Genomic DNA, 25,073 nt, shown 5'->3' with positions numbered 1-25,073 from the left:
GAACTCATTGCAAATAATCCTTCGTACTAAGGAAATAAATTTCGTATGAAAACGAACCGAAAATAAGAACATGCAGGGAGACAATTTACATTATTTCGATTCAAATACAAAGTCTTGTATTTTCAAGACAACGTGCACTTTCTGCATTTTCAATGAATAACAACTTTCATCAGTTCCATTAGGGATCTTTGTCAAACCGTGCCCTTGAAGTTATATTTGTCATGTAAGTATGCTGGGGCGTGTTATAGCCATTTAGGATGTGGAAATAAATATATGCGTTTATTGCCGACATTGATCCGTCCTCTTGAGGTTATTCGTGCTCTCGATGACGTATTGTGAGAGATAAAAGTGCGTAATCCATGCAAAATTAGATTGTTAGATTGCAAAATTAACAAAGATTAAGTTAAGAATTGCTTATGATTTGTTGTGATCATCAATGTCTGATACTACGCTAAAGCCTTCTCCTTTTTTTAACAAATTAAGGCTAAGAGGATTTCCATAGCGTATGAGATTTGCTCATTGTGCAATCGAGTATCTGAACTATTGATTGGGGAATCAAATAACACACAGCTTTAAGAACTATGGCTCAATATGGGTCTCACTGCTACATCAACCCACATCAATGCTCGCATCATCACCCACCGCATCGCCTATCGATTCACACCATGCGCGTGCTGCTGCTGCCGCCTTGCCCGCTGAGTTTGGCACGCTACCATTGATCGCTCTATCTGCCGCGAATCCCTCTCCTACCTTCAACCGAGGTCGCACGACCTCTTGTCTAAGGAGGACGACGAGAACATGGAAACGACCTGAACTTTGGCTTGTATCAGTTATGGTCCAGAAAAAGAGTTTTCGGAATTTATCAATGATTGAATCTGAGATAATGTCGCAATTCAGGGTTAGTAACAAAACTTCGATATTCTTTTCGAACCTGCCTGACAGATGCCATACGGACGCAGAACATAATCAAAAAAATAATGAAGACGTCCCATTATTCTGGCGATACTTGATTTCTCCATATATTGATACCATTTATTCAACTCCTTCATAAACTGGCGAAGAATAACATCACACCTTTTGTCATCATGCTTTTCCGACTGAACCAAAGAGGTGCATCTTTTCTGCAACAACAGCCTCCGTGGCTTCCCTCGCGGACGACATGACGGTGACGAGATCTCTTTTGGGTTAGCTCAAGCATGCCATGTACGCCTGTCGCGGCTCCGTGTTCACATCGAACCTTTTCCTTGTCGGAACCAAATCATTCGAGCTGGTTTGGTTTTCTCGCGCCTCGTCACAATCATTCATTCAGAATCTTTTGCCTGCGAAGGAGTTGCATTGAGTGCGAACTAATTACCCTGACGAGTTCCTCGGACAAGCCAGAAGCTCACCGAAGCACCAAGGACACTCTCTTTCTTGGACGTCAGAAATTGATGGTTCTAGGGAAGGGAAACACTGACGGATAAGATGAAGCGAGGACAAAATCCGTATCGGTTGATGCTACTCGGTAGTTGGTGTAACAAATTTAGAAGAGGGTAACTGATGCTAATCGGTACTTTTCATGATGGATACAGGCATGAGACTCTGAGAACACCTCAAATTTTACAGAAAAAGAGACGGTCATTTTGGAGCTAATCTAGGCTTTGCAATGATGCAATTCTAACGGAGATCTTTGAGGGGCTAAAAAGTCCCCTCGGGATTGAAAACCAGTGCATGCTTGAATGAACTCTCTAGGCAAACATGTGAAAAGCTTCTCCGGGAGTTACTAGTTAAGCAAAACAAACTCAAACCGGGATCAGCCTATTCATCATTTGTTCTCGACCAATAATGAAGTTCCCCTGCGGAAGATGATACGCAAGTTGACAAACACAGGAACATACGAGGAAACTTTATATCTGTCGAGCTTTTAGTACGCGATTCTTGCCCTCTCTAATAGCTTAACCTTCTAGAGAGACGGCCAAATTAAATTTCTCACTCCCTCTTTCGCCCATTTGTGGGTTCTCTTCTTCACGCCTCTAGGGTTTCTACAATTTTATTTTTTTTTTGCCAACAGTTATTGGGTTTGCACTAGTCTTCATGTGTACATCGATCCTGATGTGGAGCATGTGGAAAGAGGATATGGGTACGCGACATTTGGGTACTGGCAATTAAACACGCACAATTAGAACCTTGTGACTACCATACTCGCAAACTCTCATTCCACCCACCTGGTTTACTAGGAATTTCTATGCACCTACATATTTCACTAGTTTTTCTTCAGAACTTACGTGCTAATATTTCTTCATAATGTGCATGAACATGCATTTGTGCTTGAAGTTTTTCTGCACAAATACGTAAACATTAGAAGTGTCTCAACCATCAAACCGTCACGGTCGCGTGATCGAGGTTTTTAATAAGGGCCAGAGCAGAATATTCCAGACCCTCAGGAAATCAAGCCTCAAATTTGGACCACCGGGAGGATACTTTCCATTAACATTTCCAATTCGCAACCGCCAAAGCATCTGCACCAGTGCGATCAACAAATTCTTCCGCCTGATAATTAAAGAGGCCAGTTTAGAAAAGATTATATTTTAACCACCAATACAAGGCCTACATACACTGATAAATTTATTGACCTCATTAACATCAGTTAGCCTTGCCTCATATATTCGGCAGTCAGGTCATCCTCTGTCCCTGACAATCTCCCTTATTCAGCCTCAACGAGCAGGCCTTTTGAGTGGGTCAAAGAAGATATGAACCATCTGCCATTATTGAATGAAATCCCGGGAAAAATTCAAATGACAGACGGCGTGAACAGAGAATTAATCGACCTATCTTTCCTTCAAGAGAATAGGCTGCAGCTCGCGACACCAAACTGCATCACCTCCTATGCCAGCCAATACAGCAAATGTTGAGAGTTATATACCAAATTAATGGCTCCTGAGAGATCTTCCTTGGAAGTTCCACGATCAAAATGAACTGTGACCGGAACCTGCCATAAAAGCATGTGCACAACCTTGTTTAACTTATCTTCTCTGTCTGCATTAACCAAAACAGGACTTATAAATGCAAACTCGTGTCTTATACCCCAAAACTTAAACCAGAAAAACCAGTGATACGAGCCAAACGACAGTGCACCAATATAACGTTCATTAACCATTCTCCATATTCCGCGTGTTATTTCGAAACAGATGCTTTTGGTATAAGCTCAGGTTAAACGGCAAATGATATCCACAAGATCCACATGTCAAAACAAATGGCTTTCCAGAGAAGAATGCCAGATTAAGCTTCCGTGAATTGTTGGGCTGCATTTGACTGGATAAGTATCCCTACAAACCAACAATGCAGAAGGTCCCGTCCATTTTGCGTCATTTGTGCACAGAACTTACATCTTATCAGAGAGCATAAACCAAATAATATTGTCTGAACAAAACACGTAGCAAAATTTCTAGCTCCAGATAAGTGCAGGACTGATGTTCTTCCCCTGTTCAATATGATATGAAAAGCGCTTACATTAGCCTGTTCTGCAGCCGAGATGCAACAGGCAACTAGGGGAATCTCTCCTTGTTTAAAGGCAGCACGATGGACCTGCAAGGAAAATGGGCATCAAACAATCATACTCTACTTATCGCCATGTGCATTTCAGTCTATCTATGTCCATGCCCTACGCGCTAAATAAAAATTTGCAATCTGAAAAACGAACAGGGGGGATGTTAAAAGACAGAAAGAGGAAAAGTAATCTTTTTGTGAAGGAGCAATGCCAAAATTAGTCAAAATCGCTTCTTTGAACTTTAAGCTTCTGGAGTGAAATTCAATAAGCAGAGAGGATGTTTGCATTACTTTTGCCAGCTTTGGCCGATAAAATTACTACAGAAGGTGCAACAGGCTAAGAAACTTCAGCATCATGATCCTTCCAGACGACGAGCCTTTCGGGTATCCGATAATTAGCCAAATTGAAAGGTGAAGAAAAATCAAGTTTCAGGTACATTTGTCCAACCTGTAATATAGCAGGACTCTGTTCTTGCTGTGCCGCAGCAACGACTGCTTCAACTCCTTCCGAGTTATAAACATTAAATGCACAGACAGAAGAACCTCCTTCCGCATTCTATTAATAACGCGAAACCCTTGTACTATCATACAGGTTTAATCCCATTAAAAACACCAATCTCGATGATCCTGAACCGCAGAAGCTCTTTTCTTGGGGAAAGTCTGATTGCAGGAGCCCACGATTTTACGAGTTCAGCCAGCGCTGTACTGCTGCCAACATTACCTAAGCAAAGAGACAAGTAATCCTAGTGTGAGGTTCCTACGTCAGCTGTGTGGATGCGCAAGATGTAAAAACAAAAAAGATAGAGTTTCACCTGGGAATACAGTGTATGGAACTCCTGGATGTCTACTTTCAGGACCTATTGCCATAGAGGAATGCCGGCTAGAGGTTGTCCAACTATTTTCGCACACTTTGCCTCCAGGGCCTTTGTAGCAAGATCTGACGAGGTGACTCCACCCTGAGCTCAAAGATAAGATATGCACCACCTGCTATCATATAGAGAGCTTTGGTGTCAAATATAGCCCAGAACAAAAACGCCCGCACAGCAAACGTGAGCAGGGTCTCTAAAGAAATTGCATAAGCATATGCACATAGACAGAGACATAGAAGCAAAAGCAGCCATCCTCCTAAGTATATGTTACAAGCCAATGCCTCACACAATTCGTACTGCTCCAAGTTCGACCCAAATATTCCGGTGTATACATGGTATCTGGGTTAAATTATTAATATGGGCTTAACCAATTGCCAGAGCCACTGGGATACCTCATTAACTTAGTCTGTGTTCTGAGCCATGGCAAGAAATATTTGCCGACCGATTTGAGGGCATCATCATCAAACTTTGCTCAACAAACAATTTTCAGCTTTGCATAGTATTGAGTAGTCTGTGAGCTGCCGCCAACATAGGCTAAAGCCTCCTTTTGGTTGATTGAAAAGCGCTGCTTTCAGTTTAACTACCAAGCCGGTCAAACTTCAGAATTTTCTCGCACATAAAGGTGCAACAATAGCCCGTTATATTGACCCCCCAAGACACCACCAGATGGGGGAGAATCACGCGCTGCAGCAATAACTACAGCGATACATATTGTAGCTTGAAATCATTACCAGCACTTTAGCATTTATAGAGAGCAAGCAGCACAACCAAAGATATCAGTAATCTCATGTCCAGAAAGCAGAGTTGAAACCAATAAAAGCAAGGAATTTCTCGCTAGTCCATCCATTGGTGAGAAAAGCGTAACATCCGACGGCAAAGTACTTTGCACTTTGCACATGACAGAAGTTTAATCAAAACTGTACATTGTCTAACCATTTGTTTTTTTTTTGGTAAGGATATCTAATCATTTGTTTGATGTTATAATTTATGAAAATGTTGTTTGCTACGATAGACACAAGACAGAATCATGCAAAGAACATCACAGAGCGCAATGTTCAAACTCAAGAGAATGTAAGCAGTGAAACAACCGTGGACTGAATTTAATTATCTATACAACTACATGGTCACCAATTATAGCTTTGCATTCAGACGTATCATAGTCTGGGCCAAAAAGTCCCTGAAATTGCGGTCAAACAAGTTTTACCAGTTCAGTCACAGCTAGGGAAGTAATGTCCAGCCTAGCAGTTCTAATGCTACTGATAAAGTATCTTGTCTATGGGGTGTATATGGGTCTTATATGCTTGTTGTCTCTTTCTATCTATTGGCTTAAGCTTTTAGGTTGGATATTCCAACATGGCATCAGAGACAAGTTTCGCCTAGATCGACTTCGCGCGTGAGGCTCCCTGACATCAATTCGAATTCCACACGCCGTTCACAGTTCCGTTTGCACGTGAAAGGGGTGTTAAAGTATTCATGCTATCTCCCTCCAACTATGGTTTAAGCTTTTCCATTGGATGTTCCAACACCTACCAGAGATTATGACATCCAACGATCAGATTTACAAAAACAAACCCAGCCTCATCCCACAAATTAGGAAAACAAACAATCAGATTTAGCCTGAATAATGTTCGGATTGGTTGGATTGTTCTAAACTTTGGTGTTGGTCAGACCTTTACTGTTTACAATTTTCTTTTTCCTTTTCCCGCGGCTCTGAAAATTGGACTTTCATTTAATTCGAAACAACTAGGACCTTTCAAAACATACAAGTAACGATATGTTTTTACATATGTAATTTTTTATAATTTTTTGCATAATCATTTGAAACTTAAAATTTTCTTATTTAAAAGAAAAAGGCGATATATGCTCCTTCAAGCAAAAACCCAACAAGCTCAAGACAACCCAATTGACATGGAGGTTTCAAAAAAAATCATGATTAGGACCAAAGATCCTCCGCCTCACCTAACAAAACAACCATTCAACATTCATAGTCACATAAGCACTGTCCTCTCATCCATTTTCTGTGTCCAGAAAGAATCAAAATGGGTAGTGACAACTGACAATATATTTATGCAATGTACCGCATGTCAAGACAATGCAACCAGCTGAAAGCGAGTTAGCATAGAGCTTGGATTACAGTCTTTGTACCTTTACTACACCAGCATCATCTTGCCGGCCCCGTCCAGCAGCAGAACCTGCTCGAGAACACAATTACAACAACTCAATCAAATTTATACCATCATGTAAACTTTCCGCTTCCTTGAGAATAGACTAGAACAGACTGCTGAGTTTTGTGCCCCGTGCATTACATTTTCGCACCAGATTTTTCTTATAAGTTACTGGTTTTTTATCCTTTTCCTAGTGTTCAAACCTTCCATCAGATAATAGCTACATGACCACCAATCTGAACAAACTGGGAGATCATGCAGGCCGCCGAAGTCGGCAAACAAGATTGAATCATGTTAGAGACTTCATAATTCCATGTCAGTAATAAACTCAGCTTGTGGATATGAAATGAAAAGTATGGAAGAACAGGAAAGCTATGAGTTATTACGCGACGAAAATATCAGCAATTATCAGGACTAGTACTTCGTCTGTAATCTATAGAAAATCAATGCTAACACAAGACAGTGGTTCGGTCACGTTACCCTGATTTTAATGTCATTCATCTTGGTTTATCATTTTCTTGCTACCAGTATGCAAACCCTAATCTTTCACAAAGCATCGACCAGTAAGAAAATCTTGCTGTAGTTCTTTATGCCTTGCCGTGTAGAAAATCCATACGGAGGAATAAGGCGAGGGAACCACATCACGCGAGGACTGATGATTGAGTTTCGAACCTGCCAGGAAGAGTTGGTGTGCAACGGTTGCAATGTGAGGAGGAACTTTTCGTGATGAACATTCACGGGAAACAATGCCCTGGAGAAATTACAAGTGTCTGTATAGCATTTCACAATTCTTCAAAAGAATGCAAAGAGCAAGACACTTTTCCCGTACCGGATCCTGCACAAATATATCGAGTGCCGACTATGGTGCGTAATCATTATCCAGCATGTGTGGAAGGCGATTTTTAAACATCCTGCAAGTGATAAGAACACATGGTCGAACATCTTTTAAACTGACATGAAATTGGGCGCTAATCCAAGAGAGGTATTCAGTTACACATTCTCAGAAACACTTCCGTGACTCCAAGCCCAAGGTTAATATTCCCTCGTCGAAAGTTAAGAACATGTTAGAAAATCCATCGTAAAAGCATGAGCTTTTATAAACCCAAGAGATGTAAAGAAGGGCAAAAATGGGTGAAAAGGGCAGTGCGCAGGTTCCTAAGATCTTGAGCTCTAATACTGTAGTAAAAAGTCCAACCCAAAATTTGAGCTATTAGCGAACTGTGCAGAAAATATCTATATCCTAACTGAACACTTGAACCCTTTTTACTGAATGTATAGGTTTAGGAATGGATGAACAAATGGCAAAAGTGAATCCCCGAGGCGAATGACGAGGTTTTCTTTTTTCTATACGCGACATCTATTTGGATAGGCAATAGTGGCCGCTGATTAGAACTGGTTTGGTGGCAAGCAAGGGATCCTTTGTATAAAAGCTCCTCTCAGATGACATCACACGAGCTTCCCCTGCCGTTTGTTATTGCGTCGAACAACGTTCTTGGGTTAATATTTAAGCTAGCTCCAAAACCCATTGCTTCAGCCGACAATGCAATATGAACCCCCGCAAGCTATTGGTTAACCATCTTCACGACACTAGGCACTCAACAAACCAAAAAAGCAAAATATCGCTCTCAAATAAAAGAAAGCCCAATTATTTCCGACACAAAAGTCAAAAACCCATTGCTTATGCATTTAGTGGGACAAAAAACTGTTTTACCATTCCCAAGACCCTTGATGAGAGAAAATAAAGAGAAGCTAATAGTACCTTCCAGCCCCACAACCTCCTTTGATAATATAAAGCTTTTCGCTTAATGCCAATATCAGAAAAGCAGCACGTATTACTCGTCTAGAAACCTTTCCAAGTCAGAGATATGAACCTCCCCATCTGGTAATTGGAACAAAATACCAAATACCAGAGAGAGCTGAACCAGCGTTTTTAAGAGCAGCATCACTACCGGAAGCCATCAGCTTTTTAGCACGTACGCATCAGTCAGCAAATTGCGGAATCTCTGTTCATTATGAAGGTAAAAGGTTGTGAAAAGCATACCGTAAGTGTTCCCTTAGCAGCTCTTTTGACACCACCGTAAACAGCGGCATCCACCAATTTCAGGTCTTTGCCATCACCTGCAATACAACATGTGTAGCAAAAAATTTTAGAAAGAGAATGAGGGCAAACAAATCCATTAATTTATCCAATAAAACTTTTAGCATTCCATTTTCATAAACCAAAGTAAACTTTGTTAAGCTACGAGTGTCCGCACAACTTCTCTCACTCTATGTACCATCAGTTTGACAATGAAATGTATTATTAAATAAGACATAAGATACTGAAAGAGTTGCTCTTTAAATGTCGTTCATCTTTCAAATTTAATTCGCCGAATGACAAAGGACATACTTTGCGATCATCGTTCCAGCTGAGTCATGAATCCAGGAGAAACAGTCCATGACAGAATTATGGATGCACCAGATGGAAGCCCTGAGGTTAAGCCAAACAAAACGTCAATCCAGACACGAAAAATCAAACAGGTATTGTTACGAATAAGTTACCTGGAATTGCACCTACATCTACATAAGGACACTTTCTTCTGGAGCTTCATTCGTGACCGTGATCACGAGTAGGTCAACATCTACAGGTTGAAAATACATCGGGACCCAATGTTGTCACGCCTCCACATGAAAGAATTAAATGAGGGAAAGAGGGGAGCCACTAAATTGAAGGCTTCGCTGGCTCACTCTAACGCTCATTAGACAGCGAGAGGAGTGCATAAGCCCCCTTGGTGATATGGGGAAGTACCAGCGGACCCTAGCCGAATTAAAGCGAACGCCACCACAAAGTTCTCTTGGCCGTGTACAGAGGAAACCCATAAACATCACGACAAAGGAAATTTCCCGACCTTAGATGCTTCTGCTAGAGAGTTGCCAACCAAGCCACCTGCATTTGCCAACCGAACAAGAGTTGGTTCATAGACCTGCCCCGCAATAGATAAAGGTACTCCTAGTTAACGTCCGAAAATAGCATACCAGATCCCCAGATTATTCATGGGCCAAAACAAAATGATGGCCTGGAATGTTTATCTATGCACAACAACATACATCAACTTATGCATATGGAAACATAGTCCTCGAGAGCATTAATACACATGCGATTGATAGATCCACGTTTATCTTCTAAAAATCCCTATGATAGACACAGATTATTATATTTATATTGAAGAAATCACGCCTTTGTGGACAAAATATTTACTTTTCCCTAATAACTCCTAAAATTACAGCACCGCATTTCTGTTGTATACTATCATCGAGGATACTCGATGATGGCCCCATAACCTTACAGTTCTCATTCTCACGATAAGGATATTTCGGAGACGCAATTTGAAAAGATAAAATCAGTGCATGTGGATAGAAACAGATGCATCGAGAGCTAATATAAGATGACGGTAACATATTCAACAGCCTAATGTCTGCTCTGAGCTAGCAAACCACCGGTGGAGAAAGCTAGAGGAGAGAAATTACATCCAATCCGGTAATGCGGTAACTCGACTTAAGTAAGCGAGTTGCCATGCCCAATCCCATTGCACCAGGACCAATAAAACCAATTCGAATGACTGCCTGACCGTCTCGATTTGCAGCAAATTATCGTCCAGTCATCAAAAAACCAATTGTTGGATGACCTGTGGCTCACAATCAAATAGGAATAAAAGACGCTCTTTACTACGACCCTTCCTTCATGTGATCAAAATAATTTAGATGTCTATAAGACGAAATTTGCTAGAGGGGAAAAAGATATAACCCACGGAACATGCAACGATATATACCAGACTAATAGCATAAGCAGAAGAGAATAAATTAAAACGATCGATGACGAAGACATAGATTTAGAGCCCAGATAAGAGACTATACATCCAGCTTAACACAGATCCCCACTGTCTTACCCGCTTCTGAATAAAATCAGGGAGGTATTCTTCCGTTCCGTTACCCCTTAATCGCCCAGGAACATGGCTTTCGAAAATCCCGCACAGGAGGAATACTCGTACATTTTAGGATCATAACAACTTAGAGCCTTTGAGGTACCATACTTTCTGGCCTCGCAAAGCATTTCAAAGAATTGTCTTTATCGAAAAAACGATTAGGGTCTCTTGAAATCACGCACATCACTAGAATTGCATCTCAACCGCTCATTTGTTTTTCGAGGTACTATGGCATGATCCGGGATGCATAGATTGTGTCAAGTAATTGAGAGGTAAAGGAGTAAAACCATCATATTTTATTACGGAGTGATTCTCAGTGAGGATTTTATCTGATGTGTCCATAATATGCAGTGCGAACAGAAATTAGCCGAGGAGAAGGCGAATGCGGACCAACTTTTTGAGGAACTTGTCAAGTGCAAAGCTTCTCATGACCAGGCTTTCAATGGTACCATGCTTCTACGCATATGTTCACTGTGATGTGCAATTTGAGAATAGTTGAAAAATTGAATATTTACCAGTAGATTGTTTTTGGCTTGTCCGATTACTTTCGCCTCATACCATTCGTCTACTTGCATAGATACTTTCTCCAAATTGACAGAGGAAAGGGACCGACTGGTTGAGCAATATGACCATTCAAGTAAGATTAATAATCACTCCTATTCTCTTCGGTCTCTCAGGGATGAATCAAACTCACCCGATATATTATTCTATTACTTGCTGATAACAGGAAAGAGTGACGAGTCTCTGGCATTATCATTTGCCGGCAAGATTGATCAACTGGGACAGTCCTTGAATACGAGGGACCAGGTAATTTATTCGTTCGAAATGATTATATTTTTTGGACTTGCTTTGTGCATGCCGACAATGATTGATACTTACTTTTCGAAATGCAGGATGAAAATGTTTCAGCCAAGTTGGTGGTGGAGGCTAGCAAACTATATTTTGAACTATATTTTGACAGAGTTTCTGTTATCAGCAAGTAATAGACTTAGCGATAATATATCGAGTGAGTTTGATTCAACCGTGAGAGACCAAAGAGAATAGGAGTGATTATTAATCTTACTTGAATGGTCATACTGCTCAACCAGTCGTTTCCTTTCCTCTGTCAATTTGGAGAAAGCATGTAGACGAATGGTAGGAGGCGAAAGTAATCGGACAAGCCAAGAACAATCTACCGGTAAATATTCAATTTTTCAACTATTCTCAAATTGCACATCACAATGAACATATGCGTAGAAGCATGGTACCATTGAAAGCCTGGTCATGAGAAGCTTTGCGCTTGACAAGTTCCTCAAAAAGTTGGTCCGCGTTCGCCTCCTCCTCGACTAATTTCTGTTCGCACTGCATATTATGGACACATCAGATAAAATCCTCACTGAGAATCACTCCGTAATAAAATATGATGGTTTTACTCCTTTACCTCTTGATAGGTTGATTCCAGTGACGCCGAAAAGGAATGTCTACATAAATAACATATTCATTATATCTAAATATTGATATAAATATTATACTGAAACTTTGTCTGCAGTCTAGCGAAATTTACCTATTTGTCTCAAGAGTTTTCTTCAGTTCATCGATTGTCGATCCCACTGTGCAAGAGTTTGATAAAACGTGAATAGAAACTCGCATTTCGCACAACTTCAATTCATACAGTCTTCATGAATTTACCTGCATAATAGGCTGTCGTTTTCCTTTTGCACGAGATGGTGTTGCTCTACCAAGAACTTCAGGTAACTGTACATTTACGATTTACGATTCGCTCAGAATTTCACCAAATGAAAAATTAAAAATAATCGAGACTCACCCGCGCCCGTCAAACAGGATCTGGCGCGGTGGCATCTGGCCGACTTCCACTCCTGTGGACTGTATCTCCCCACTGTACATATACGATCCACATTCACAAAGTGAAATGTAAACAATGCAAATAACTTCAATCAATCGAGACTCACTGCTTCCTCTTCGTTCCCCTCTCGCCGGCGCCGCCGGCAGCTAGACTCGGGCCGGCGCCGCCGGTAGGGGCGACGTCGCCAACGTCGGTAGCATCGCTCATGGCGACGTCGGCAGGGGCGACGTCGGCGGCGTTTGGAGCTCGTCTTCTCAATCGCCTGTAGACAGGTCGAGGGTCGGCGTTTTGCTGGGACATCACCTCCCCCGACTGTCTTCTCACCCTACTCTTCAAAAAATAACCTAGCGTAATAAAAATAATTAAAAAATAGTCCGGATCCAAAAAATTTACTGATTTACTGCTTTTTTATTTACCGGAATTCTCCATCATTCGAATAGGCCTAATTCCAAAAAACAAGCACCAACTTTAAATCGAAAGACAATTCTGACCCGAACTTTTTTTTATTCCATAAAAAAGCACCAATTTTAGGTCAATAAACAATTCTGGCATGAACTTTTTTTTGTCCTGTAAAAAAGCACAAATTTTAGATTGAGTGACAATTTCGGCCCCAATTTTTTTTGTCTCATTAAAAATCACCAACTTTCATCATAATCCTAAATCTGGCCCCCTGTTGACTTTCACCATTGTTTGAGAAAGAAGGTTATGGTGATGAGCTTGGCGAATTTCGTCCATGGCATCTGTCGATAGGCAGTGGTTGGTTTCAGATTACGTTTGGCCGGAGAGATTCAATCTGGAGATATTTTTGACTTGTCAGTGAAGTGAAGGAGATGAACAGTTTTACCGTTATTCTTCAAATTGTGGCTTAGAGAATAAGACAATAAATATTGCTTTAAATCCAGTTAGCAAGCCACATGGATTTATTGCTAATGTGGAATAGTCAAGTTAGATAAACAATAGTTCCAAGTCAATGGGGGCCAGATTTGGGATTTAAGTCAAAGTTAGTACTTTTTTATAAGACAAAAAAAATTTGGAGTCAGAATTGTCCCTTGACCTAAAATTGGTGCTTTTTTACGGGACAAAAAAAAGTTCGGGCCAAAACTGCCCCTTGACCTAAAGTTGGTGCTTTTTTATGAGACAAAAAAAAGTTCGGGTCAGAATTATCCCTAGACCTAAAGTTGGTGTTTTTTTTTTGAATTAACCCCATTCGAATATATTGTAATTGATTCGATGATTGGAATTCTGTTTTAAAAGAAGAAAATAAAGTTACCATGTTTATTTACAATTTTCTAAAATTTAATCTCCAATAATTTCATGTTATATGTATAATTATTCTATTCGAATTCTTTTCCGAGTGAAATTCTTTGGTTAAGATAGTGAACTTTTGAGATGGGTTCATCATTAAAGACTACCAACAACCTTCAAACTCATTACAAATAATCCTTCGTACTAAGGAAATAAATTTCGTATAAAAACGAACCGAAAATAAGAACATGTAGGGAGACAATTTACATTATTTGGTTTAAAATAGACAGTCTTGTATTTTCATGACAACGTGCACATTTTGCATGCGTGTGTCGTTGCCGTGTAGACGAATGGTTAGTGTGCGAAGATAGTTTTGGCTTAGCCAAGGGTTTATACCTGTGTTGGTAGAAGCAAGAGGATGACTGTGCTCGTGAGAGATCAAATATTTTCCTATGGTGGATGATTGTAATTGTTCAATGATATCGAATTTGCTGGTGGCTAAATTTCGATGATCACGCGATTATAACATCAAGGAGCAAGTTGCAGTTCATGGGAGAAATATTTAGAGAACAAGAGAAAGTGTAATATAAAATATTAACGTCTGTGCTTATAGCATGAACTGCTTTTGTGAAGCTTGGCCTGAAATTCATGGCACATTCATTTCAGGGATGTGATCTGGTATTCACATCTCTAGCTGCAAAAAAATAAAAATAAATAAATGCTTTACTTAGAACTTGGATGCAGTAGAGCTTATGAGCTGATTTTTCGGTATTGGGGGCTTAATGGCTTCTACTTTCTGGAGTCTAGCACACTGCAACTAAGAAGGTGTATATGTTAGTTTTGTCCCGCTGATAAGCCTCATATATGCTTCATGTAATTCAAAATCATAGCTTAGTCACTTCAGTGATTTCCCTGTATGTTACCACTTACCTTAAGAATATAATTTCAACCATACTTTCTTCCCGGGACTTGGAAAACGGAAGTTGGAGTTAGGATATCTAGGTGAAGCACATCAACTGATGAGATCCAATGATTTTATCTGTTTATTGGTCTTGGTGCGTTTTGTTTCTTTCAGCAAGTTTCTAGTTCTTATTGTTGCATGTTGCTTCGGGTTTGAGTTGCTTTTGAAACATTTGACTGCATATTTGTTATTGTAGACAGGTAGAGACTTCCAATGTCATTCCACCATCTGAATCCTCCATTCATTTACTGCAGTGAGATCTTTTGGAACAGAAGGGCGCAGAAAGGATGGTCCTCAGGTCCTTCCTGATGACAGAGTTTTCCCGTACATAAATTTCAGGGGGAGTGACATAAAGGTTGGCTTTATATTTGGACAGTTGCCATCCATGAATTGCATATAAGCAAAGCGTTTATTGTATTGTTGACTATCCTGTAGTATAGTTGCTCATAAACGCAGGAGTATTGCAGTTCGTAATTCTGAATCATGCTAGCATTGGTAACTACTAGATGCTGAAGCTTTGTTTTGGTGATCTAACTATTTCTTTGATGTACTTATGTCAATATTTGTATTAAAATTCACATGGCTGACTAAAGGAGAGGAACAAACGTGCTTGTGCATCTGTTGCGGGAATTGCAGATTTTATCTTCGGAGTCTCAACCAGAAGAGGTTACATCAGACCTGCCAGATGATCCAGCCATCATACAGGTTTCAACTTTATGTTCTGATCTGGTGCTTGAGATGGAAACAAGCCAACGATTCATGTTGCATTAGCTTCTCATACAGGCTTATTTCCTCCACTCTTCATCTGCATCTGCAATCACTCCAAAGGCCACCACAATCAGCAGACCCAATAGCACCAGTTTAGGACTTCCAAAGTTGGCTGACCACCAGAGTCTTTCTTCATATCAGCCCATGCAGAACTTAACATCATTCAGTTCATTGCTTTCTACAAATACACTTGCTGCTGGTCAGCCCATGCTATTTCATGGGCAAGAATTTGGTAGGAGTACAGGGGAAGTCCCTTATCCTCAACAGCAGTTTCGCCCGGTCTGGCTGCATATCATATTAAGCAACCAATGCAACATCCGGTAACAAATCCGTTGACAATGAGTGTTGCAGCAACTTATGGATTATCTGCTTCTTTGAAGCCCCCTGTTATCATGGATTCTTTGACATCTACACCAATTTTGATTCCCTCGGATCTGCCATCGGATCCTGCTTTATTGATTTCAGACACATTGCCTAGTGTGGCAAAGGATTTGTTGAATTCTAGTATAACGTCAATGTCTTCGGCGGCAAAGTGTTCTAGTACTGCTGGTCTGAATGTTAACCCCATACCTCAAGTTATCCATGGAGCAAACTTAGTCTGAGGGTCTGGGTTGGCTCCAGAAAGTTTGCCTCTAGCTACGTTGCGTATGAATAAATCAGGCAGTCCAAATCATATGGAGAATTTGAAGCCATCACTGATGACCCCTAGTCAAATTTTTGAAACCGGGGCCCGCCGCCCATCCACTTTCTTCATCTCATTTTTCTAGAAGTGCTCATGAAGATAAAGAGGTCGTTAAATCTTTGACTTCTGGATCGCTGCCAAGGGAACCAACAGGTGCTCAGGCACCCATTTTGCCTCTTCCAAAACCGCATACCAAAAAGGTTTTTCCTCCTCTATTGACTCAGTTCATATATGTGATATTGTGATTCTCAAAATAGTAATTTGCATATTGTATAGTTTTAAACTAGCTTAAGACGAATACTAGATATTACCTAAGGATGCATATTGATTATACCTACTACTGGTCTAAGTGATAATCATCCACCTTTAAACCCCCATCCTCAACACACCTGAAAGAAAAAATGGGAACCAAGCAAAAGAAAGGTGGGACTCTGTGGGCTGCTCTTCCTGTAAACTCCCGATAGGCAAAGGCTTGATTCTACCTAAGTTTGTTCTCGCAAAATAGATAAGATAGCACCACTGAAGCTAGTTTACTTTTCTAGAAACTTTGAAACATCAAAGTAGTAATCCTTGAATGCACCGAGCTGTTGCCCCCGTTTTATGGTGCAAGTGCTGGTATTCAGTGGCAGAGAGTAGCTTATGCATAGAGGTAGATATGAGAGCTACGGAATGACATCCATGTATCTGTTTTACATGATGTATGAACCTCAGCACATTATTTGATACAAGCTATATCTGGATTTTATTCGCTTGTGGCTTAGTTGAGGCCAGAGGATTATGATTATATAATTATGTTATGTGGAATTTCAGTTATCTCTTGTTAATATATCAAAAATTGGGTGCATCGTTCGGGAGGTAATTATTGTGTTTTTCACCCTCCAGTATGTTTTGAAACACTAGACTAGAACAAAAGTTGTATTTACTCTCTTGTTCTCAGCTATAGAGATTAAATACTTGGCTTTTATCTTGTTAAATACCTGTCTAGTTTATGCTCATCTTCCGGAAACTCCAGTCCACCATTCCTTTACAAGCAATCGCGAGTCTTAATGTTTCAATTGAATGAACTAATTTTTCCTTTTCATCCTTTATAACGTCTTGTCCATGACAAGTATTTAATTGGGGCAACTTTTAACTTTTTGGCTATTTTTTCCAGTATACTAGCAGTATTATTTCTAAAAAGAAATTTTTTTTGTTTTGCTTTGACTATTGTCCAGTAAACTATATTTTCGCATTTTGTCCTCAGTTTTGAAAGACTCTTTCGGTCTCTTGCTTCACTGCCTCTTTCCTTTATTAAAAAAGAAGCACCTGAATTTCTAGTTGCTCCGTCAAGTGATATTGCATTCCTGGAGAAAAAGGCGCTTTATCTCCTTATGAACTTACGATTTTTACTCGTTCTTGTCAATTGCTGTTGTGATATATTTCAGATTTGTAACATCTATATATTGGAGCTTTCATGTGGTCATTTCGGTCTAATACGATGCATCTATGTGAGTGAGGAAACTTGTCCATGGCTAGTAAGATGGGTTCTGAATCTAGTTTTATTATGCTTCATTGCACGACTTGTGCTCTCTAGATCAGCCGGAGGACCTTTTGAAACTCTGAATTTTATCTGCCTTCACTTTTCTTGACACATCTTTTCCTCCAAAAGTTATTTGTTTTACATGCTCGCTAGTGGTTTTTTGGAATAGGTTGCACTAACAAAAAAGTGATTTAGTTGACAATATATTGCATCTTTAGTGGCTGTTACATTTGTAATCTGGTTGAAAAGGAAATAGAAACCAAAAGAAGCCCCCACATTTTATAGATCATGTTCATGGACGTCTTTTACCCTGTTTTGATTGCATTCCCTTAGCTGTCCTTACGCCCTCTTCCCACCTCATTTTGGCTTATTGAAGCCAAAGATTTTATGTAAATGAGCCGGTGAAGATTATGTGCTTTGCAGTTTCTCGCTTAGCTGTTGTAGATGTATCTAACTTTTTAAAGAGATGCCTTTACTCTGCATCTCTGGAGTTGTGTCTCTCATACTTTCTCAATAAGCAACTTTCTGGTATTCTTTTCAAACATTACCCTTATTGTGTCTATAATAGAGAGGGCAAAGCTAACGTATGTCTGTTTGTTAATTCTTATCATTCTTTTCTCTATCCAGCCTTTGTTATATCTAAATCTCTTTTTCAGAATTGGATTTTCATAGAGCCTCTGCTCCTTCCTCTGCTTCCTTTTATCAGCATAATAGCGCCACTTTAGACTCTAATAACAGTCATAAAGCTAATGGTCCGGCAAAGGGAAGCACAGTAAAGATATTTCTTTCTGTGAACTTGCCAGTCCATATTGTTTGCCTTGAAATTGCCTTCTCGTTCTCTTCACAGTTTAAAATCTTTGGCTTTATCCATTATTTCAGGCGTATAAGGGCAATCTGCAGAATCATAACAGTTTTGCTAGCAAGTCAGCAGAAAGAGGAAAGATGGTATCACACATTCACAGAGCAAATTGTCACATGCTTATATGTGTTTTCTAATGCATGTGAGTGTCTATAACTACTATTAACTAGAGGCCTTTCTCTCTCTCTTACAGCATAAAGGTGCTCCTCAGTACACTAACAATCATAAAGCTTTTGGAGAGGGAAAAGGAGAGAAGGTAAAGCTTTTATCTATGAGCTTTTCTGAATTTAGCTTCTCTTTCTTTATATCAGACTCATGGGTTTGCCTTGAGATCTATTTGTTTAACGTTCAGATGAGACAATCTAATGTACAGAATCCGAGAGTTGCTGTGAGCAAGGTGGCAGAAAGAATAAAGAGGGTATAATGGCTTTTTCCAATTTTTTCTCATGACCGTTTAGAACATCGTGTTGTAGGTCCTGAAGGTGTCTTCACCCCAACCACAGAAGCCCAGTGGTTTTGTTTGCCGTCTTTGCGTGTCCTTATACTTGTATGTTTCTTGTTATTACACCATCAACTTTCTATCAGATCAACAGAGCTGATTCTTGGACTCTTCCAATCTCTAAGACCAAACCATGGGAAAGGGAAAACAGGGTATACAGATACCTCTCAATGTTCTTGTCATTTCTGCCAACTATCACTTAATTTGGAGATAGAGAAAAGTGCAGCTCATTCTTTTCATTCCATGTTATCACGTGTTCCAGATGACTAAGGCCGAGTCAAGAACCAACCAAATCACAAGCAATTCAGGGAAAGGAGGAAAGAAGGTAATACTAATACTAGATATCTTTTTGTTTGAGATTTGTCACGTACTTTCCCTTTCCACCTCAAACCTGTTTGCATATTATATTTGATTCTGTGCCTTCTATATTTCCTGGGTAGCTCCAGATAGATAGGGCTGGCAGGCAGCATCATCAAACTAGTAAGAGCATCTCAGTGGGAAGAGGAAAGAAGGTATCACATTTTTTTTTCATAATTGTTTGTATAGCCCCATGACATGAGTAGTTTGAGTTCAATGCTGCTTTTGCTCTTCACTGCTGTGTAGTTGATTGGAGCTGCTACTGATTGTTATCACCATAATAAAGGAATTGCTCAAGGAAAAGGAGAAGATGCGATATGACTTCCTCTTCTGATTCTAATGAATGTCTTGAAACTTAGCAGCAATTAGTAAGATGCACGTAGAAAGCAACAAACAATATAGAAAGCTAAAAAGGGGTAACACACATGACCTCTAAAATGTGGACAGCACTTCCTAAAACTAAAAGCCCAAAAAAGAGGTTTAGTTTCAAAGATGTGGAAAGCAAAATGATGAAAATCTTAAAGATGAATATCCAACAAATGTACCATATATGAGTAAGAAGAGTACCACAAATAATGTGTAGAAATGATTAGCTTGCGAGCCAAAAGAAATTGGACGATACACATGAAATTCACAAAATAATTAAATTGAAACATATAAACTTTGTTGCATAAGAGTTTAAAAAAATAGAAATTCGAATTAGTAATCGTAATCATTTTTATGAACAGACAATATACAAGGTAAAAAACATAGACCAACTGGTTGACAATATTGATTGCAATCGCAAACAAGCTGGAAAATAAAAGAAAATGGAGAAAACACTAACTAGAAGTGAAAATTGGTAATTTAGAAGAGTAGAGGTCAAATTATAATTAAATTTCGTCATCAGTTGGATGAGTAAATCATTTGGCATGCAAATATTGCTGCAAGTTGCTATCAGGGGTATTCCATTTAAAATCTGAGTTCTCTAGTGATTTTGTACATCACTATCAAGATACTGTGAAAAGAAAAGGAATAGCTACGGGTAGTTTTTGATATAAACATTTGGAGGACGTAAAAGAATTTTTTACTTCTTTGAGTGTTCAATAATATTGCTTTTTGAGGTTTTGTTATATACGAGCTTTTTTGTTCAAAATCTCCCTCGAAATGGATGGATGCATCTGCAACAACAATAACATTTGGTCCGTTTCTCACTAATTGGGGCTGTATGGATCATCTTACAATAGGATCCATGTCATAGAGATTCAGCAAAAGAGATATGTATGTATGAATTGTTTATACGAGTCTGAAAAAGATTGTATCTTGAATTGTGCTTTTACATGGATTACCATTTGTTAGTTTGGATCCATGCCGGATCAGCGAATACTCACGTTGCCTTCACTCTCTGTCTTTTAACGTTCCTTAGGGTCTGATCGCACATCTTTATGGGTTCTCTTTTCATTTCCAGATTCCACATTTGGCTGCCAAATATGCCAAGGATTTTGATTTCGTGGCAATGAACAAGAAATTTAACAAGGACGAAGTGTGGGGTGAACTTGGCAAGCAGAACGAAGCTCACCTAAAGACGAAAGCAGATGGTTGTGATCTTCCTGCTGAGGATGCTGAGCATGTAGATGCTGCAATGAAATTGGATAAGAAGGTGAATCATAGTGAGCTTAAAGAGTTACAGGTTCTCTTTCATTCTTTCTTTTGAAATGGAGATGTCTTTTCCTGTTTGGATGGTAGCCTGGTTATGTGAAGAATGACTTTTTTTACTCACTTGCGACCGGTACACCTGCGCCAAGGAAGCCGAAAATATCTGAACAAAGGAAGTTGGATATGGAGGTATCACTTCATTTAATTTCTAGTGATTATCCAATGTTTGTTTTTTGTTATTTTCTAACATTTTCTTGACTTGGTCCTCAGACATTTGGGTATTTCCAGGTATGCCAAAGGAGTCATTGTAGCCGAACATCGAGGCTTGGTGGCAATTCAAAGGTCTTTTCCAACGGAAGAGAAAATGGTAATGCAGGGAGAGGCCGGGCGGATCCTACTTGGAGTCATGTCACATAGGAAACTTGAGGGATGCTTGCAAATACTGGACACATACATTTAGAGCTCTGCACAGGTGATTGTTCTTTTCCCTTAGCTGTGGGGTATAGAGCGAAGTCTTAAGCTAGGGATTGTTATATGCAAATTTTGTTAGCCTTTTATCCCCCCCTTCTGCCAGACTCTGAATCTCGTTGCATGATTGTCATTGGTCCTTAAGACTAGTACATCTTACCAGCAAATCGGAAGTTTATTTGGCATTATATCAAATTTTAGTGAGACGGCGCTTAGGATTCCTAGAGTGCAATTTCAGGCTGGAAATCCCAAATTTATCCTGAGATGGTTGAGTGAGAAAATTTAGCTTGGGAGGTACTCAGAAGGAGAATTGTGAATGAGTGAGTCGTGTATGACAGGAACTTCGTGAGTGTTTCACCAGTCGTTTCATGTTTGAAACATCGGTTGCTCGGCGCTTAGTGCTAAACCTAGTCGAAAGACACTAATGATAGCTTTCAAAGTTAACGCTCAAGAAAAGACAACTAGACAAGTACAATAAAAGTCCACTAGGACACAGTGACATCTTAGGTTCGATTTGAGCTATTGTTTCATGAAAGCACAACTTCACAAGTTGCACATTGGAAGCAAGAGTCATTGTCTTTTACACATTTGTTTTCCAAGGTACAATGGCATGATCCGGGATGCCTAGATTGAGTCAAGTAATTGAGAGGATCCCAACCCTTTAAAGATAGTTCAAGAGATGCTTAAAATGACTCCCCGATGTGATCTTCTGGGCAACGTGCCATGAATTACAACGGAAAAATGACAGCGAACAGGTGTGATTTGACTGCCTGGTAACAACATCACTTATGATTGCCTGAAGTGAAATCACAGATGAATTTCCAGCGGCATTAGAAATAATGTCATGGATAATCCAAGGATGAATACCAGCCTTGACGCCCAAACAAATTGCCTCTGCTGCAGTAACCAGATGAATTCCCTCAAGCAGATCGTTAACCACCTTATATTTCCAGCAACATAAATCCAGGACTTTCTTTTCTTGGGTCGAAAAATCCATCACTTACTAATGTGACACGGCATCCAGGATGCAGTTAGAGACATCCATAGACATCTCGACGAATATTTCATCTTAAAGCACCGCATGAACATCCTTTTCCACGGGATACAAATTTATACTTTCTCGCAGTGTCCAAGCATTGTCTCGTCACATGGAATCAATGATCTAAATCGTAGCAAAAGAAAAAGAAGACGACTCGGAATGACGGCAGGAGGAAAAATTCTTTACATACGAAGCCAAGAAAGCTCAGCGCCAGTGTTTACGCTGTAGTCACCTGGAATTTGGCGCGGTTCGTTTTGTGCTCTTTCAGCAAATCCATTCTTCATTTCAAAAAAGTGCTATTAATCGTCTAACTAAATAGATAAAGATGTAAGTTGACACTAGTTACGCACAACTCCTCGATGCCACATATAAGTTATCAGAAACGACACTGTAGCAGAATAAAATCATAATATCTAGAGCTTCCCAGTAGCCATAGCTGTAGCAATATCCGCAAAATAAAGGGAAAATTCCAAAGATCATATTAAAGTGGTGCCCATATGACTTGTTGCTTTAAAGAGCAAGCAAACAAGTAGTTAATTCGTTACTTTCGAATCGTCCTGCATGGGGAGCCTGAGCCCGAAGCCTTGGCAGAAGTTTGGCAGACTGTACCACCAACTTGGCTAAAACATCATCATCCTGCATTTCGAAGAGAAAGTGTCAATCACTGTGAACATGCACAGAGTAACTCCAAAAATGTAATATGTATTTCGAATAGATTACCTGGTCCCTCTTTTCCAAGGCCTATTTTATTTGATCAATCTTACCAGCAATTGATAATATGAGAGACTCCTCAGCCTGTCCTGTTATCAGTAAGTAATAGACTATGGATTATATATCAGCTGAGTTTGATTCAACGCTCAGAGATCGAAAAGAATAGGAGTAATTATTAATCTTAATCTTACTTGACTCTTTATATTGCTTCTCCTTAGAGAAAGGATTTATGGAAGTAGACAAATGGTATGAGGGGAAAGTAAATCACACAAGCCAAGATCATCATATGTAACAAGCTAATTTACCGGGGAAACATTCAGTTTTTCAACCATTCTCACAAATTGCATATTGTACATGTTTGCAGTGCGTGCGTGCGTAGAAACATGGTGTTCTACAACCAAATAACGTTACCATCTAAAGCCTGCACATAAGAAGCTTTGTACTTGAGAAGAAGTTCGTCCAACTTTGCACTCTCATCCCTGAATCTGTTTTCGCACTGCATAGCATCTTTCGGAGTAATCCCAAAACATTGTAATGAAACATGCAGTTTAGCGAAATTTACCTATTTCGCTCGAGCTAAACTGCAGAAATTTACCTATTTCGCTCAAGCTGATTCTGCAATTCCGCAGTTCACTCTCGATTCCGAGAACAAGCTACAAAACAATTCTTCAATACATGAATGGAAACTCGCATTTCACACAACTTCAATTGATAGTCTCCCAACAGTTCACCTGCGTATAGTGCCTAAGTCAAGCTTTCCTCCTTTCCGGTGGACGGTATCTCACTGTACATTTACGATTCACCCAGATTTCACGAAATGAAAAATAAAAAAAATTACATATTTACTTCAATCGAGACTCACCGCTTCCTCTTCAATAAAACTTGTTGGCGACGTCGCCGGCATCGTGGACTGCATCTCACTGTACATTTACGACGATTCACTCGGATTTCACGAATCGAAGAACCAAAAAATTACAGATTACTTCAATCGAGACTCACCTCTTCAATAGCCCGTTGCCTTCGTCGCCGGGATCTTCCTCTCCGGTGGACTGCATCTCACTGTACATTTCACGATTCACTCAGCGAAGACTTGAATCTCGACGACGTCCATACCAGGCTATTGATGAGCATGCGGGGGGAGTCTTGCGGCGGCGATGTTGCCGGCTTGATTCTCGGCATCTTCGGCAGCTCGAATATCGGCGACGTCGCCAGCTTGATTCTCGGCGGCGTCGCCAGCAGCTTGAATCTCGGCGACATTTCCGGTGGACAACTGGACATGGCTTTGGGAAGAATTCGTTCGGTTCGGCTTTTCCCTCAGCTTGCCGACTCCTTGCTCACTCTCACATGTGTATGTGTTCGAAATAACACTAATTGAGCACTCATTAATAATAAAGTTGATTAAAAAAAAAGGGATAATTCCCCGAAAAATCCAAAATTGATACACTTATAATAAATTTACCCCAAATTAATTTTTTGACCACTAAAAATCCTAGACCGGTGTATTTGCAACAAATTTAAATTTACCTTAAATTGATTTTTTTACCACCAAAAACCCCAAACCGGGTACACTTATGACAAATTTACCTTCCGTTAAATTTGATTAATACCATTGAAAAATAGCAAATTAGTAAACATGTGAGAAACGGAGGGGTAAAATCCTAAATTGGTATACCTTTCAACTGTCACGTGTCATCTAACTTAGCAATTTTATGGTAAGATTTAACGGAAATTAACGGAGAGTAAATTTGTCACGGGTTTACCAGTTTGGGGTTTTTAATGGTCAAAAAATTAGTTGGGGATAAATTTATCATAGATATACCAGTTTGGGATTTTTCTTGATATTATGGTATTTTTTTTGGGTAAGGTTGATATTATGGTATTAACCCTTAAAAAAAACAAAAAAACATTCCTCTAAGGTGGATAAATCAATCTTCTTGTTTCTTCTTTTGTGTCCAGATCAACAAAG

The 25,073-nt window shown here is 39.7% G+C and overlaps 2 protein-coding genes and 2 long non-coding RNA genes across 20 annotated transcripts in view; 1 reads left to right on the top strand and 3 right to left on the bottom strand.

Moving 5' to 3' along the window:
* The window catches only part of LOC115662610 (uncharacterized), a 31,855-nt gene extending 7,491 nt beyond the window's left edge, over window positions 1-24,364 (bottom strand). The window contains exons 1-2 of the mRNA XM_056319310.1: window positions 24,187-24,364; window positions 23,970-24,048 (exon numbers count right to left, since the gene is read on the bottom strand). Coding sequence (XP_056175285.1) covers window positions 23,970-24,048; window positions 24,187-24,364 — 257 coding nt within the window. The remainder of the gene's footprint in view (window positions 1-23,969; window positions 24,049-24,186) is intronic.
* Window positions 2,732-11,578, bottom strand: LOC115662613 (uncharacterized). Of its 15 annotated transcripts, none has more exons than XR_004003291.2 (13): window positions 10,486-11,576; window positions 10,067-10,224; window positions 9,448-9,522; window positions 9,101-9,220; window positions 8,949-9,029; window positions 8,601-8,677; window positions 8,319-8,521; window positions 7,232-7,470; window positions 6,540-6,586; window positions 4,338-4,509; window positions 3,974-4,246; window positions 3,490-3,564; window positions 2,732-2,968 (listed from the first exon to the last, which is right to left on the bottom strand). It is a non-coding gene; the product is annotated as an uncharacterized LOC115662613 (long non-coding RNA). The 15 variants fall into 15 exon arrangements; XR_004003290.2 differs by having other exon boundaries at window positions 9,101-9,180; XR_004003294.2 differs by having other exon boundaries at window positions 9,101-9,180; window positions 9,448-9,485.
* LOC130140249 (protein decapping 5-like) lies at window positions 15,618-21,368 on the top strand. 3 transcript variants are annotated; one of them, XM_056319198.1, is made up of 10 exons: window positions 15,618-16,220; window positions 18,419-18,484; window positions 18,592-18,654; window positions 18,751-18,816; window positions 18,984-19,049; window positions 19,160-19,222; window positions 19,344-19,409; window positions 20,702-20,893; window positions 20,980-21,078; window positions 21,160-21,368. In XM_056319198.1, the coding sequence occupies exons 2-10, from the start codon at window positions 18,482-18,484 to the stop codon at window positions 21,304-21,306; spliced, it is 765 nt and encodes a 254-aa protein (XP_056175173.1). In that variant the 5' UTR covers window positions 15,618-16,220; window positions 18,419-18,481; the 3' UTR covers window positions 21,307-21,368. The 3 variants fall into 3 exon arrangements, with proteins under 3 accessions (XP_056175173.1, XP_056175174.1, XP_056175172.1); XM_056319199.1 differs by having other exon boundaries at window positions 19,338-19,409; window positions 21,178-21,368; XM_056319197.1 differs by having other exon boundaries at window positions 19,338-19,409.
* Window positions 22,717-23,310, bottom strand: LOC115676737 (uncharacterized). Its single transcript, XR_004005186.2, has 2 exons — window positions 23,117-23,310; window positions 22,717-23,032 (listed from the first exon to the last, which is right to left on the bottom strand). It is a non-coding gene; the product is annotated as an uncharacterized LOC115676737 (long non-coding RNA).
* Window positions 24,365-25,073: the final 709 nt, after the last annotated feature.

This window comes from Syzygium oleosum, unplaced genomic scaffold (genome assembly GCF_021117445.2).
Source record: "Syzygium oleosum isolate NSW1041296 unplaced genomic scaffold, Sole_v2.1 Sole_v2.17, whole genome shotgun sequence".
Classification (NCBI taxonomy): domain Eukaryota; kingdom Viridiplantae; phylum Streptophyta; class Magnoliopsida; order Myrtales; family Myrtaceae; genus Syzygium; species Syzygium oleosum.
Note: the sequence above shows the minus strand (reverse complement) of the source record. Positions and strands in the feature narration are given on the sequence as shown.